The 14977-nt window shown below is 39.8% G+C and overlaps 1 protein-coding gene across 1 annotated transcript in view; it reads right to left on the bottom strand.

Moving 5' to 3' along the window:
• MYO5A (myosin VA) overlaps window positions 1-14977 on the bottom strand; it is a 101261-nt gene that overhangs the window by 3859 nt on the left and 82425 nt on the right. Inside the window, 10 exon segments of the mRNA XM_030955065.1 lie at window positions 629-709; window positions 2025-2199; window positions 2986-3268; window positions 4103-4253; window positions 4949-5038; window positions 6214-6368; window positions 6777-6923; window positions 7997-8090; window positions 11535-11733; window positions 14219-14319. Coding sequence (XP_030810925.1) covers window positions 629-709; window positions 2025-2199; window positions 2986-3268; window positions 4103-4253; window positions 4949-5038; window positions 6214-6368; window positions 6777-6923; window positions 7997-8090; window positions 11535-11733; window positions 14219-14319 — 1476 coding nt within the window.

The following is a 14977-nucleotide window of genomic DNA, read 5'->3' as shown; positions in this document are numbered from 1 at the left end:
AGGAAGATTTTAGCCAGTATCTGGTAACTATCTTTTCAGTAAGTGGAATTACTGCTTTATCTCAGTTCTACCTTCCCAATTTCCCTTATCTTGCTATACTGTAGTTCAATTTCTAATAGATCAGAAAGTTCACGTTTGTTTCTTTAATTTTGCTCTACTGGCTGCTTCTCTTTGGAGTTTTCAAAACTTTTCACTTTCACCAATATACACAAAACTAGAAGGGGTAAATTAAGAACTTTGGTATGGATATAGGCCTCAATTTTCAAGGCAAAGAATTTCACATACAGACACAGGTCTGGGTAAATTTGCATATCTAAATCTTAGTGCTTGAAAAGTTGTCACACAAGCGAGCTTACATACACAAAGATGAATAAGCACAAAAAGCTCTCACCTGAAAACCTCATACATAGTGACAGGGAAACTAACACTTTCATGTAAGTCTGGAGGCAGGAACTTCTGATTGCTCAAACTCTAAGGCTGACATCACCTTTTCAATGCTGTTAAACTATGATAGCTAAAAAGCACAGTTTTTATTTTCCTGCATGTATTTCAGGATGCAAACAATTTTGGCTGATCAGAGGTTTTCTCGGAAATAGTCAAATGGTTTTTGATGAAAAGCTAGACATACCTGTATTGTACGTATAAATGACACCAAGACTCTCTCTTCAAACTCATTAACTGGAGTATACAAATTCAGGACTTTTACAATCTGTGAAGAAGAACAATCACTTTCAGGTTCATGTTACTGATCAATCAACAGATGTATCTATGATTTTACCATGATTAGTATAATTTTAAAATTAGCTATTTAAAAAAAGAAAGTTATTTTCAAGTATCTGTTATTTTTCTGCTTTATTGATTAATGCAGAATTCCATCATCCTGCTGAATGCTATGTTAAATGACTGCCTCCTTCAGAACATATGCTCTTTGGAGGTAGAAACCCTAAATTTCTACATATGTGATGAAAATACCAAATGATGGAAAAATCACATGAGAAGTAACTGATTGCGTTCCTACCCACCCCCAAAAACATGATGTATTTCCAACCCTAATTTTTACCCTGTTGTCATGACCTCCTGTAGTCTTACAACTTCTTTGTTTTTCAAGAGAGTGCGCTATTTCTCTAAAAACAGGGCTAAAACCACCAAAGGAAAGAATTACATAACAAAGACTTTAAATAATAACACGGGTGAAAAAACCTATTAAAAATTCTCTTTGTTTTTTAGTATTCCCTTTATTAAAAAACCAAAACATTTTGTTAAAAAGTTAAAACACAGCACATAGAATTCTAACTCTTATTCAGTAGAAAGTGATTTTGCAGTAATGTGAATTAATAAATCAAAATGGCTTTATTAATGCAACTGCTAGTGCTGACACAACAGTGAAAGAAATAGGGAAAATTCTTCCTTTTCCTGGTGAGAATTGTTCAGTACGCATCAAAGATGCTTGGGTCCATTTATTCCTGGTCAAGCTCTATGCAAATGTAGCATGGTTTGAAAAGAAGTGCAACATATCTACAAAATCCGAGCTTTCCTAAATAGGAGTCTGTTTACTGAGACCCACTTGGTTCAGCCTTTGAGGCTAATGGGTACAGTAACTTGAGACTCTTGTTTGCAGACTCACAGACAACAGCTCTGTTTGAATTGTCCATCAGCTTGGCTGGATACCAACTCTGATGGCAGGAAGATCAATTCCTGCTACCCTAGGCAGAGCTGTCTGGAGTACAGAGATGTCTTTCAATGAAGACTTTTCTCTAAGGATTTCCAAAAACTGAGAGACTGTACAGCACTGCACCCTGCACAATCTATTGAGCTTCCTCTCATTTGTCCAAAACTTATCTCAAACATCAGACTCAAAAGGGTCTGGTCCTTTTTTCACCCCTCCAACTTAATCTGTTTTAGCAAAACAAAGTAAGAAACCCCCAATTCATGTGTGACAGCAGTGCTGGCAGAGATAGCAAACACCAGCAGAGCAGAGAGCTGCTCAGGAGGGACAGCAAGACAGACAATGAGGATTTGCTCACCTGGGCAGTGGTCAGTGCATTGCACATTGAACATATGGCTTCTGCATCTTCATCTGTTTTCTTTTTTACTTGCAACAACTGTGCAGCCTGGATGAGGGGTTCCAGGGTTTCCTTAGCCCCACTATTCATCAAATTTTTATCACGGAGCCATTCCTCCAGTTGACTCACATTGTATCTGTACAAAGAGGCAGGAGCATCAAGAACATTAATGTCTGATTATGGATAAATGGAAACCATGTGCAATTTCCCTTTCCCAGTGCTGCTTCTTTGTCCTTACATGTTTTTTTGTCTTGTTATTTTGTCTTCACACTGTTTTCTTCCAATTAAGGCAGGGATTTTGACTTTCATAACAGAAACTATGGTCAAAGATTTCCACTAACTAGTCTTTCCCATTTGTTTCGGTTGCTATTAATTGCATGAATGTGACAAAAAGAAAGGCAAATGAGATTTTGTCCATGCTGAAGTATGGTGAGGCTTTATGATGTAACTTGAGGGACTGGAATGCCCTGGCTAAATTTCCTGATGTATGCCAGCAAAATCCATTGAACAAGTGGTGTGAAATGCAGGAGATGATTCAGATGGCTTTACAGGATGCAGCAAACAAAGAGGCATCCACTGCACCACCAGTATACAAAAAAAAGCAGAAAGTATGTTTGCTAGTTTTCTCTAAAAGCTGAGGAAGCAATTACCAACATTTCACCTACAGCTCTGATTCCCACTTGATAATGAAACACTTTTTGGTTTGCTTCTACCACATTTCCTTGAATGTCAGGCAGGATTTGGCCAAAGTCAACTAAGTTGTTTTTAACCAAATTTCACCAAATCAGTTCAACACCATCTGCACCTGTTTGCATGTGGAAAAACAGATATTCCAGATATCTGCAGCTCCATCAAAATGATATTCAGCAATGTCAAGAGTTCAATAAGCTTTCCATCAGTGCACTGAAGAGAACTGTCCCACCTTATCTGCATTCCTTTGCTCCAGGAGCACATGTCCTTGCGCAGGAGGAGATTGTTGAGTGTTACAGCCCCAATGATGTAGAACATCTGCTTGACCACCTGTTTGATCAGCTCTGGGTCCATGCCATGCTGGCACATCACCGAGTGGAAGGAGTTCAGCTGCCTGATGATGGAGTCCAAGGTGTAGGTGCCCTCGTCAGCAATGCTGGACGTTCTCTTCCGCAGCCCCGTGGGCTTCACCCCTGACACACCCTGGATGGTCTCGTGCTCCAGCATTCCTGAAACTGCATTTGGTTGGCACCATTATTGTAATGACTGAAAACTGCTGATACTCAAGGATATTAGGCAAGACAGCAAAGCAGAGAGATCAGGCTGGGCTTTCTGCTAGCCACAGTTTGCCACGATTTCCAGAAATTGTGTCCCACTATGTTTAGCAAAATCTAAGTTCACGGGGTTTTTACAAAGATTCCAGCATGTGTGTTTAAAAGGACAGTCTGACTCTAGCTCAGGAAAGTACTTTTTTCCTCTTAGCATCATATGAGCAATGGAGTCAGCAAACTGAGAGCTGCTCCATTCTTTTAAATGTTGTGATTGGAAAACATCATGAAAATTTCTGTGGGAATCCTGTCTGAATGCAAATGAAAAGTATTCTTAATAAAAAAAAACAACCCTCTCTGAATGTTAGCTTTATCACTGCCTGTGATTTAATTACTCACTGCTATCAGTAACAACAACTAAACATTTTTTCCATATTAAATTCAATTAAGAGTTCTCAGATAATTGAAGTCTTATTTTTCCATGGGATATTTCCCAACAGACAGGGTAACAAAGATCAGATTGTCCTGACAGCTTCTTCCTGCACATGCCTGATTTATGCCAAGCATGCATAAGGTATACCAATTTATTCTGGCACTGCCAGAAGAACCAGTCACAGTTTAGTTTTTCCTCTAATCCAACCTGGCCAGAATAGTCCTTTGTCATCTCTGAACAGAACACCACAAGAACTATTAATGGAACTCTACTGTTTAGGAAGAAATACAAGATACACCTACTACCAGCATCACAATTTTCATTTTGGTACTATGTTGTGAATTCTAAGGAATTCAACTTTGCCTTACCAATCATTGGTTGCAGAATATTTTCCAACACTCGGACAAGTTGTTGGTAGATCTGAATAGCCAAGTCACTCAGAACTTGTCTATATTCAGCTAAATCAAAATTAGTGAGGCAGTGTTCATTTTGACGAGGTGTATTATGCTTCATAAACCCCTGCATTCATAAACAACAGAAATTAATGCTTCAGTAGAGCACAGAAATATTACATAAACCCGGTATTTGCATTTTCTTTCATGCAACTGACAAATAATACCTTAAGTCACAGCCCCTCAAAATTTTAGTTTGGAACTTTGAGGCTAATGCTAGGATTTGCTTTTCAAGCGTCATGCCCACAGCACCTGCTTCCTTAACTCAAAATTTCAGGTCTGTGATACAGGAACAACTCTGCCAGCTTTCTGGCAGGCAAGACACCTCCCCACTCCAGCATGGGCATTTTCACCTGGCCAGCTATGGCCAAAGGCCCAATTAAGCTTGAAAGAGGAATTGGGCATATCACAGCCTCCAAACATCAACTGGTCTACTAAAGGCTAAAAGGCTTAATATGGCCTTTTTGACAGGCAGTGCAGTGAATCATTGCTAAAAACCATAATGGCAGCTGCCACATCCTCCTGCTTAATCTGAGCTGGCCCTTTTGGGAGCCCAATAGACTCTGGGTCCCAGCCTGCAACAAAGGGAAGCTGGTTCAACTCTTACATCCCTGCGCTTTCCACTGATGCTGTCACCATCATTCCAGAAGGTCTAGCCATTTTAAGAGACTATGACTAGATCTTTTGTACAAGATTTGTTAAAGAGCAGTGCTGACAACAGTGCTGGAGAGCAAGAGAAACCAGAATAAAAGCACTGCTTACCTCTTCTCCACTGTACTGCTTCAAACAGTGCAAAAACCGGCAGGTGTTTGACAGCCAGAAGGACACTGTTTCAAAGTCATCTCCTCTTTTCTGAAGATAAAAACAAACACAATTCAGCAAAGACTGGCAGGAGAAATAAAACAGAATGCAAGATACACAACTAAATGGTTAAAATACACTTTCTAGTAGATCCTCATTCCGATGTTTTGCAAAACTGTGTATTGCAGTGTATTAGGAAAGCAAGGGTTTTGGCAAAGTGCCATTTAACACCCTCCCTCTTTTCCTTAGTATTTTTCACTAATTATTTCCTCCACAGGGATGATCTTTCTGTGTTTTACAGACCCATCCTAATTGCTCTGGGCAGAAATCAAAGGGCAATGTGACTGTATTCCCAAAATACCCAATGACTCTTGTGAAGAGCCCAGTGGGGAAGACTAGAATGATACAGAGCCAGCAGGAGGAGCAGGGAACAATTCAGTTTTGATGAATGCCACTTACATCACAACAATTTTGGCAGCCTGAAATGGAAAATGAAACAAAACAACAAACCCTTCTCACCAAAGAACACAGGATTGAGTATATGCTGAGCAGCTCTAGAGCTCCACAGTGTGCCCTTCTTTCACTTAAAAATGTTCAAAAATTCCTAAGGATATCAAAGCTCCTGCAGCATTGTTTACTAAGTATTTTTTCAAAACTTGTAGTTTGATTAAAGGCTTGGCTTTTGACACATCTCTCTCATTTAAAAAATAAAAAACCATGCAAGCATAAAACATATTCATGTCTGAATAATGCCTTCAAGATACACCTGGGCTGAACTCTCCCAGCCAGCTCTTGAAAAGACTTTGGGCAATAACATATTATCATCAGTGTAATCTGTAGGTGAAGCAAATGAGGAATCTGTTAACCAAAACTGCAAATGAAACTGTTTATTTAAGCTCTGGAGAAGATAAACAAAGACTCACTCTGCAAACTCTGACTACATCCAAAACTTTATGAGCTGAGCTTCAGAGGAGGGAGACCATTCAAAACAGAAAGAAGGTAGTTCTTTTCCCATTAATTCAATGCATCTCTGCTACTACAGGGATAAAATGCCAGCAATGTAATTTGTTATTTGTTTAACACAACTCTTGGGACTTTAGTGGCAGTTCACTGATGACAAACCCAGAGCCAATTCACTGAAAGCCTTTTCCTCATTCTCCTAACAAAGAACCAAAAGCAAATTTTAAATTAACTTTTTTTTTTCTAAACTAAGCAGACCAACTAACCTTTAACACTTTTTTGATGCCATTGATAGTGGAAGTCAACAAGGACCGCACTTTCTGGTCATCGTTGAGGTAATCTGCATGGCGCACACACATGAACAAAATATACGCTGGGAGTCCTGGAATCAGGTTGACAGCTACCCCACGTGGTTTCAGCTCTTGGGAAAAACAAACACACATTGTCTTGTTAAGTGTCAAGTCACTGGAAGATGTTATATGAGGTAATTGCAACTTCCCCAGTTAATAACATATACAAGTATATGTATATATATATATGTACATATTTGGACAGTGAAAACTCAGCAAAACTAAGGGCCACCTTCTTGGTAAAAGAACAGAGTAAGAAAATATAAGTGCCTGCTTAAAATATGCAGGCATGTTAATATGTACTGTACTCATCAGGAGGGATAATTAGATTACAATACACATTTATGAACTGTAGAGAAACTGAACACTGTCAAAACCAAAATAAGCTATTCGTTTCCTAATGCAAATTCTGTGTTCTCATCATTCATTTTTCAGAGTGTATGGAAGCAGAGAAGGCCACAAATGAGAAAGATGCTTACCTAAAATAAGATTCTTGACAAGTTTTTGTTCATCCTCCTTCTTGTATTCCAACATCCCTTGGAAGTCCTTTTCCTTCCGTGGAATGTTAACTGGACGAATAGGCTCATCAATGATTTGTCCAGGTGATATGTTCTCCATCTGGCCCACTTCAGAGAGAGAATGGAAAGAAATATTACATTTTCCAGTGAAACCAATACATGGCAGAGACATTTCTGAAACATTCCTTAGGAAAGTCCTGGCTCCAGCAGGACAGGGAAGAGAATATTAAGAGCAAAACTGAGAAAACTCATTGGTTGAGAAAAAGGTGTTTTAGTAAGTGAAGGAAATGGGGCTGGGGGAGCAGGAAGCAGAGCAGAGGCAATCACCCATGATAAAACCCCACCCTGAAGGAACTGATGTCCCGCCAGTCTCAAACAAGAGCTACCTTGTGTGCAAAACCCCCTCCTGTGGCTCCTGACATTAGGAGGTGCAGCATAGGGAATATTCCTTTGGCCAGCCCGGGACAGCTGGCCTGGCTGTGTGCCCTTGTGCCCTTCCACCTCAGCTTACTGAGGGGACAGAGTGGGGAAAAAAGGAAACCTTGACACTGTCCAGCTCTGCCCAGCAGCAGCCAAAACACCAGTGTGTTCCCAGCAGTGTTATAGACTCAAATCCAAAACACAGCATCACACAGGCTGCTGTGGTGAAAGTTAACTCCATCCCAGTCAGACTTACTGCATCTTTCTAAGTTAATTAGGCAATAAACACAGACCAAACTGTATTTTCAGGAGCATTTTCCCACTCTGTATCATGTATGAACATTACTGTGATCTTGTCAAGAGAAGTAACTGAACAGTATTTTAATATTTTTTTAAAGCACCACTTAGTTGGAGTAACTAACCTTCACATTCAAAGGAAAACTGGGTAACTAATTTTTGCCTGGTTCATATTTAGTATTGCTTTTCTCTTGGCAAAACCAGATACTGTCTTTGAGTTCACAAACACTGCAGGAAACCTTCCTTTATGTTTGAATACTTTCTGCCTTCAGAGAAACACCAATCTCCTTTTCTCATCTTCTAAAGGTTCATAAAGGAACACAGAGGTCTGAGCATACATCCTGTTTCTTCAATCAACCAAAGCCAAAGCTACTGAAGACCTCACAAGTGCTAAAACAGATGGGGTATGATGACAACCAGATCACAAAGTAAACCAAAATCTTTCTCTCAAAATACAAAAGTACCTTCGAGTTCACCGATCTTCTTGGCAAACACTTTCAGCTGCTTCTTTAACTTGCGAACAGTTTTGTCCTGCTTTTCCAGCTGCTCCATTAAATCCTGTGAATTCAAATAAGGGAAGGATTAAGATATGGGGACAACCCTGGAGCGTGTGACAGAGACAAGAAGAGTGCTGTTACAGAGTTATGAGGCAGTGAGGAAAGCTGAAGAGAAGTGCCATCCTCTGGCCAAGGGTTGCAAGCTGGTACACTGCCTATAACAAAAGCCAAATATTGCAAATATTATTAAGTTATATGCAGCATGACAGAGGCAAAGCTCATAGGCAGGTAGATTCTGCAGACACTCAGAATGAGGTCAGTTCATACAGCAGAAGATATTTTGCTGCAAACATATCTCCCTAATGCTTCCTCCCTGCTCGTTCCAAATGCCTCGAAGAAAATATTTTCTTTATTATTAAACAGCTATCCTGTATTTCTGCATCATTTATTCCTGTCTTTAAGACTCACTCCTTATTCAGACCTATCCATGTTATCAGAGGATGACAGAGATTCCTAGAAAGACCATAATTTGCACTCAAATTTACCAAATCAAACATCCAAACAACATTTCTTGCTGTCATCACATTTCCTTACACTGAAACTGGTTTCTTACACATTTTTATTCTGTACCTGAATAACATCTAGCACCTAAAAGTCCTATTCTTTTAATAAACTGTATTTGTCCTTCAAAGGAACACTCCCCAGAAGCCTATCTTTGAATAGTTCTGTAACATATCTGTTGTAGTACATTCATAAAATAATCGTGTAATTAAAAAAGGGAAAGTCATTCTAAAGAAAGCAAAACATCAAACTCAAACAACCCGAAAGCCATTCCAGGTTAAGTGTTGGAAAGCAGCTCAGAAGAAAAATCTCCTAAGCAGGAGGATTATTCTTGGCACTGGTAGGAACATAAGGGATTGTTAACTCTCTGCATCAAAAACATCATCTGGGAAACTACATCTCTTCTGAAGAAAAATTTTAGTGCAGCATGGGCACAAGCCTTAATCACGTAGTAAAAGAGTTTACAAGCTGATACAACATACTTGGGCAGTCAGACATTAGGCCTGCTGACAACAGAATCGAGGCCATGCTTCACATCCAAAGCACTGTTCAATTTCACAACAGAAATCCTATTAATAACACTACATACTTGTTGTCAGATGAATCAATTTGTCCTGAAACTAACCAAAAGATACATGTGATTTCAACAGACTGTTTTGAATGTATCAGGGAAGGGATATGATTTCAGAACAACTTCTATGTGAGGATGAATAAAGTTTTTCTATGGTTCCTCTAAACAGATTTAACAGATTTCATGTCTCATTAAGATCTGGAAACTCATAAATTATATTCTGTCAAGTTCACATATGGTACTGTCTTTAATTACTATGAAAATATTATCATCAATGTCATTCTTCATATTTTGCATTTCTGAAAAATATTAAAATAAGAATAAATTGAATCTGTGACTAGATTGCTCACATTCATATTCACCTTGATTAGGACCTGTATGATCAGTCTTCTGCTTTTCTGAACTGAATCTAAATGTATCAAAGTTTCAAAATAAGGAGTAGTTTTGAAAATTGAACATCTTTTACATCAAGTACCTCTTTTCCAGGGCAGTATTAAGTAGTATTCAAGAATGAACTGCTTTGCTCACAGCGCAAGGCTCGTATTAGTAACAAAACTGTGCCTCAAAAAGAAACACAGATTACACAAAGGACACTAAGACTAACAAAAAAAGCAGTGAAGGAAGTAATTGGCATCGTGAAGCTCTCTGCAGCGGGATTTCCTCTGAAAGGGAGAAAAGGAGACAGCCTGCTTTTCATTAGTGCTTCAGAAACAGCGACCGAGACAACAGAAAACAGGGTTCACATGAGCTACATACAATCATCCTCTTGTAAAGGGAAATCCGGTACAACTGACACTTCTTGGGATCATCTGCATACAACTCCTCATAAAACTGCAAAAATAGGGACAGGATTGGTTTCCTCCCTCCCTCTGAGACACTGAAACTTCAGTGAGCACTGTACAGATTAAATCAGAATACAACAAGATAAGAATCTCCTGATTTTAGGTACTCCAGGCCTTAGTTGTGCTCATGCCAGCACCCCTCAGAGAGAAGCTGATGGAGGTGAGTTGCAGAACAGTCAGATCTTTTAAAAATGGGCCATACTAGGACTGTGAAAGCATGGAATACAACCTTTGTGAGAACAGGGACAGGACATTTCCTTATGCTAATCAAGATGGGATAGCAGTGAGCACTACAATTCTAACATGGCATCTGGAAAGCTGCAAATTGTTTCCACTCCAGGGCTCAGAGTGGAACTGAAACATACACCTGGCTTGGAGTGGACTTGCAATACTCAAACATCTGACGTGAAATACCGAGGAACGAGTCTGTATTTAACAAACAAAATTACATTCAGTGTATTTGAAAACAAAGACAACTCCTCTGGGATGTAATTACATGACTGTGTGTTGTCGTGGGAACACGATGTGATGAGTAGGTCTCTGGGGGGAAAAATGGCTAAAAATTGTAACATATGACACAGCAGCAGGAGGGAGCTGGTAAGACACAAACATTCACCATCTACCTTTGTGAGAGACTGTGGCTGCTGAGGCAAACTTACACTTTTAGCCAACATGGATCAGCTGAATTATCTGATACTTTGCTCACAATCTTTGGTATTAAGACAAGACCCCATCAGTGATAACTTCTGTCATGTACATTAGCAGGAAACAGTTCACCTTGGCTTGTCTGGAGGAAGCAATGGCACTCACAGCCAGGGTTTTTCTGGCTGAAGTAGCTTGTTTCCCTTTACCAATAACAAGCCAAACACATGTCAATACAGGTCTCTTTGGAAGATATCCCCAGAAATGAAGTAGCCCACATAGGATGAACATACTCCTTTTGTGGAAGAAGGTAGGGAGTTTTGCCCAATCCTTCCTTCACACAAAAAGGTTGTGCAGCACACATGGAATACCAGCTACTAGCTAAGTGACTTCTAACCAAGTTTCTTTTTATGGACCTATTTCTTTTTTCGAAACATACTGAACAGCTGGAGCTCATAAAATGGTGGATAATCTGTGCAGCTTCAGGCAGGGAAGAGAGAAATGGAAAGATAAATTACATTTAATAATTAAAGAATTACATCAGAGTTTTTCAATGAAATAAACAAACTAACATATTTCAGGGGAACACTCCTCCCTGGCATTATTAGTTTTTATGACTTCCCTGGACATCAACATTCTATTTAGCCATGACTAAACTCACCAGTTGGAAGCTGGGATCCAGAAGCTTCCTCCATGCCCCAAACTTCAAACCAATCTCCTGAAACATTATTACTTCAGGAGCTAATCTCCCATTAGCTTACAATCAAGAAAACCACCACCCTTGTGCAATTTTCTTGCAGGAAGCTGCCGTGTGAAGAATGATAAGGTGCCAGAGGTGTGCCAGGTGTGTGAGTGCCCCTGCCTGCTCCCGCAGCCCTGCTTCCCTTACCAGGTTCTCGTTGGTCAGCCGGGTGATCTCGTGCTGCAGGCTGGCCTCGATGCGCGCCTCGGGAGGCAGCTGCAGGTTCTGCGCCAGCAGCTGCTGCTGCCTGTTGTTCTCCTCCTTCAGGCTCTGGATCTCGCCTCGCAGAGATTCCAGCTCGTTCTCATGGCTCTTCCTCTGAGACTGAAGCTGAGACTCCAGCAGCCTGAGGAGGGTGAGCAACAGTTTGTGTGAGCAGCTCAAAGTTACATCCCCGGCTCTCAGAGGGAGTGTAAGCTTTAGCTGCTGCTCAGGAACAATTAGCCATGGCTTGCAAAGGAAAATGAAAAAGGCAAAGTACTCTTTAAACCCTTTAGTATGCCTTCTAATTAAATTAAGCTGGCAAGATCAAAAAGTGAAGAGAGAGAAGCTAATTGTGACACTGCTCTGCATTTCCTTCCATTGAACACGGACTGTAGAGGGTGCCACTGTGGCAATAAATGTGAAGCTAAGTCTTCTCAGATTGACTGAAAGGGCTTTAAAGAGGTTTTACCTCTAAACAAATCAAATAATCCTGGATGAAAATTACACTATGTTCACTTAAGTTAGCACCTTGCAATATTATCAATGGAAAACATTTTTAGTTAACTTTTTCAGTCAGAAACCATTTAATTGCAAATGCACATGGATAATCTTTATTTTTACATTACACCCAACATTTTTCAGAAGGTTGTCCTTAATGCATGAAAGGTCAACAACACAATCAGACTCAAGACTGAAATCCAGGAGCTTTATCCTCACCACTAACTCGTTCTTTCCCCTTGGGCACATCACATCTCAAGTTTTTCTCACTGTGAAGTGGGGATAACACGTACCAGCCTCCTGCCAGGCAGTGCTGGGGGAGCTACTTCTGCTTGCTAGGCACTGTCCAAGGGCTCTGACTCATAATTTTGCACACACACAGGAAATTACAATACTAGTGACTACCAGTGTTCAATTAGACAATATTTCAGGGTTTAAATATGCATAAGGCAGGAACACTTATTAGTAACTAGACTGATGAAGCACACAAGGGCAAACAGTCATTCACCTGCAACGCTCTGCCATTTAATATAAAACTTCTTGTCTCTACAGTGCCAGGACAAGAGGCAAGAGGCACAGAGCAAACCAGCTCCCATCCTGTCTGCAGAACACTTGCTCTAGGTTAGATCTTCACAGGGTTACACAACAATGTTAGGGGCAGAATGCGTTAGAACCAGAAAAGGAAAGACTTTAGTTATAGCAGTCATGGCAAAACACCACTTTCTGTAGTCAGTGAAGCACACCAGCAGGGCTGTGCAGTGAATCAGCTGTCAGGGCAGGACTAGGGAGCATTTGGGAAGTCAGGGACACCAAAGAGCACACAGAGCCAGAGCATCCCATGACCAGCACAGTCCTTGCAGGGACCACAGTGGTCCCACTGGGGCTCCAACAGCACCATGAGGAACTGAAGATTACTTCTCTTTCGTGGTTTCTTTGTGACTTAGATTTTGAATCTGGCATGGAGAGACATGGGAGAAGAATGTTTAATTTACTGACCTTGAGACACAAGGAGAGTAAGACCCGTTTCAGTTTGAAATTTAAGAGTACACTGATGCTACTTAAACAATAGTTTAATAATTACTAAAATGATTGTACTTCTTTAGGCTGAAAAACTGTAAGGAACACCAATTTTGAAACCTGGTGTAAAGGCACACAAATAGCATGTGTAAGTATGGTGTAAAGGCACACATGGCTACAAATACTTTCCAGCTGTGGAGCTTCTGGTATTTTACAGTCTACTTTTGTGCAAATATTCTTATGAATTATGTATTCTCATGAATTATGTTGTGCCATCTTAAACTTTTTAAATGATAAAACCTGACAAGTAGGAAGCTTCTGGGACTAGGTTTGAGGAAACTCCTTAATTTCTATAATTTGTGTTGAATTTTTTTCTAGCTGTTAAAGCAATAGAAGTACTGTAGCTAAAGCAAACCCATAGCAAGGGGCACAGTTAGCTAGAAAAGAAGATGCAAATGAAGAAAAAAAAACCATTCTGAGAAGTCTGGTAACCTGTTGGCTTGTTTTAACCCTTCATAAGCCAGCCAAAGTTCTCCGTCCTCATTCAGCATATGATAGTCCTGGGGAGATTGCCTTTCAAGAAACGTGTTTAAAAAAAATACAAGAGATACATGTGATGGTGATGAGGTGACATGACAAGGACATTACACACTATATATCACAGTTACCATAAAAGAGAAACAAAAAATGATCTAAAATTAGCAAATTACTTTTCTTGTTTATGTGTTTTTCTTCTTCATGATGCAACTCAGCTCCCAGTGACAGCCCAGCTGGTTACAGCATTCTGGGCTGTTACAATAAACACATTGCCACAGACTATTGTGACCACTGAGCTTCAGAGGGTGACAAACCAGCCTGGGGAATGGCACCCAGGCTGGGTCATGCAGCAATTAGAGGCTAAGATGGAAATCCAGAAAGCCTGATTTTACATTTCCCCATTATTTCCAAATCCTTTCAAATAGTGCACACAACAATTTTACTAATGAAATCAAATTATAACCCCAGCTATGAGTGTTCTCTAGACACACACGGATGGAGCTGACTGAACACAATGTGTCACAGTGTGTCACAGCAGACCCCAAGTGATCACAAAATAAAGAAAGAACTTGTACCTGTTTGTTTCCTTCAGTCCAATATATGCCTGTGCTATTTCTCCTTTGTCTTTCATCTTCTGTACATCCTCCAAGAGGATTGTGGCATCTGTCATTGTATGCTGGAAAAAGAATGATAATTCCAGTAAATTTAAAAACATAAGTGCTCCTTGAATCCATGTTTTCTTCACGTGGAATGCTAATCCTTGAGTAGCCACATTAAATAAGTGTGGGTACCTGAGCAAGAGGTTGGTCCATAATTTCTATGCCCATTTGGTTTATCTTTTAAAACAAATGCATACAAAATGGTCAACTGTTGGTCTGTCTAATAAGTGGGTACATATGTTAATCTCTTTCCATTTGTTCATCACATAAAAGGAACAAAATAAACGTTGAATTTGCATTTTATTCAAATTACCAGGAACAGCTGCTAATACTAAAACTAAAGCAGCATAGTTTTGCCAGCTTAATTCTATTAGCATTTCTTAAACATAGCATTACATGGAGTCTTTCAAAGCTCAAAAATAAGAACTATTTCTCACTCATGTATTTTAAATACTCTGTCAAAGCAGAAAAGAATTGACAAGAGCTTGAGATTTTCTAATTTAGATAGCATCATAGTACCATTTTGTTTCAGTTTTGGATGTTTATCATGGCACTTTTGCTTTTTCTTCAGTAAAACTTGAAATACTTAATAGATGTTTACAGTCACCTTGGCCAGTCTGATCTGAGTCATTGCCATGGAGTACCACAGGACTTTAATGAACATAAGAGATGGAA

Source organism: Camarhynchus parvulus, chromosome 10 (assembly GCF_901933205.1).
Source record: "Camarhynchus parvulus chromosome 10, STF_HiC, whole genome shotgun sequence".
Taxonomy (NCBI): Eukaryota; Metazoa; Chordata; class Aves; order Passeriformes; family Thraupidae; genus Camarhynchus; species Camarhynchus parvulus.
This window is presented reverse-complemented; position numbering and strand designations above follow the sequence as displayed.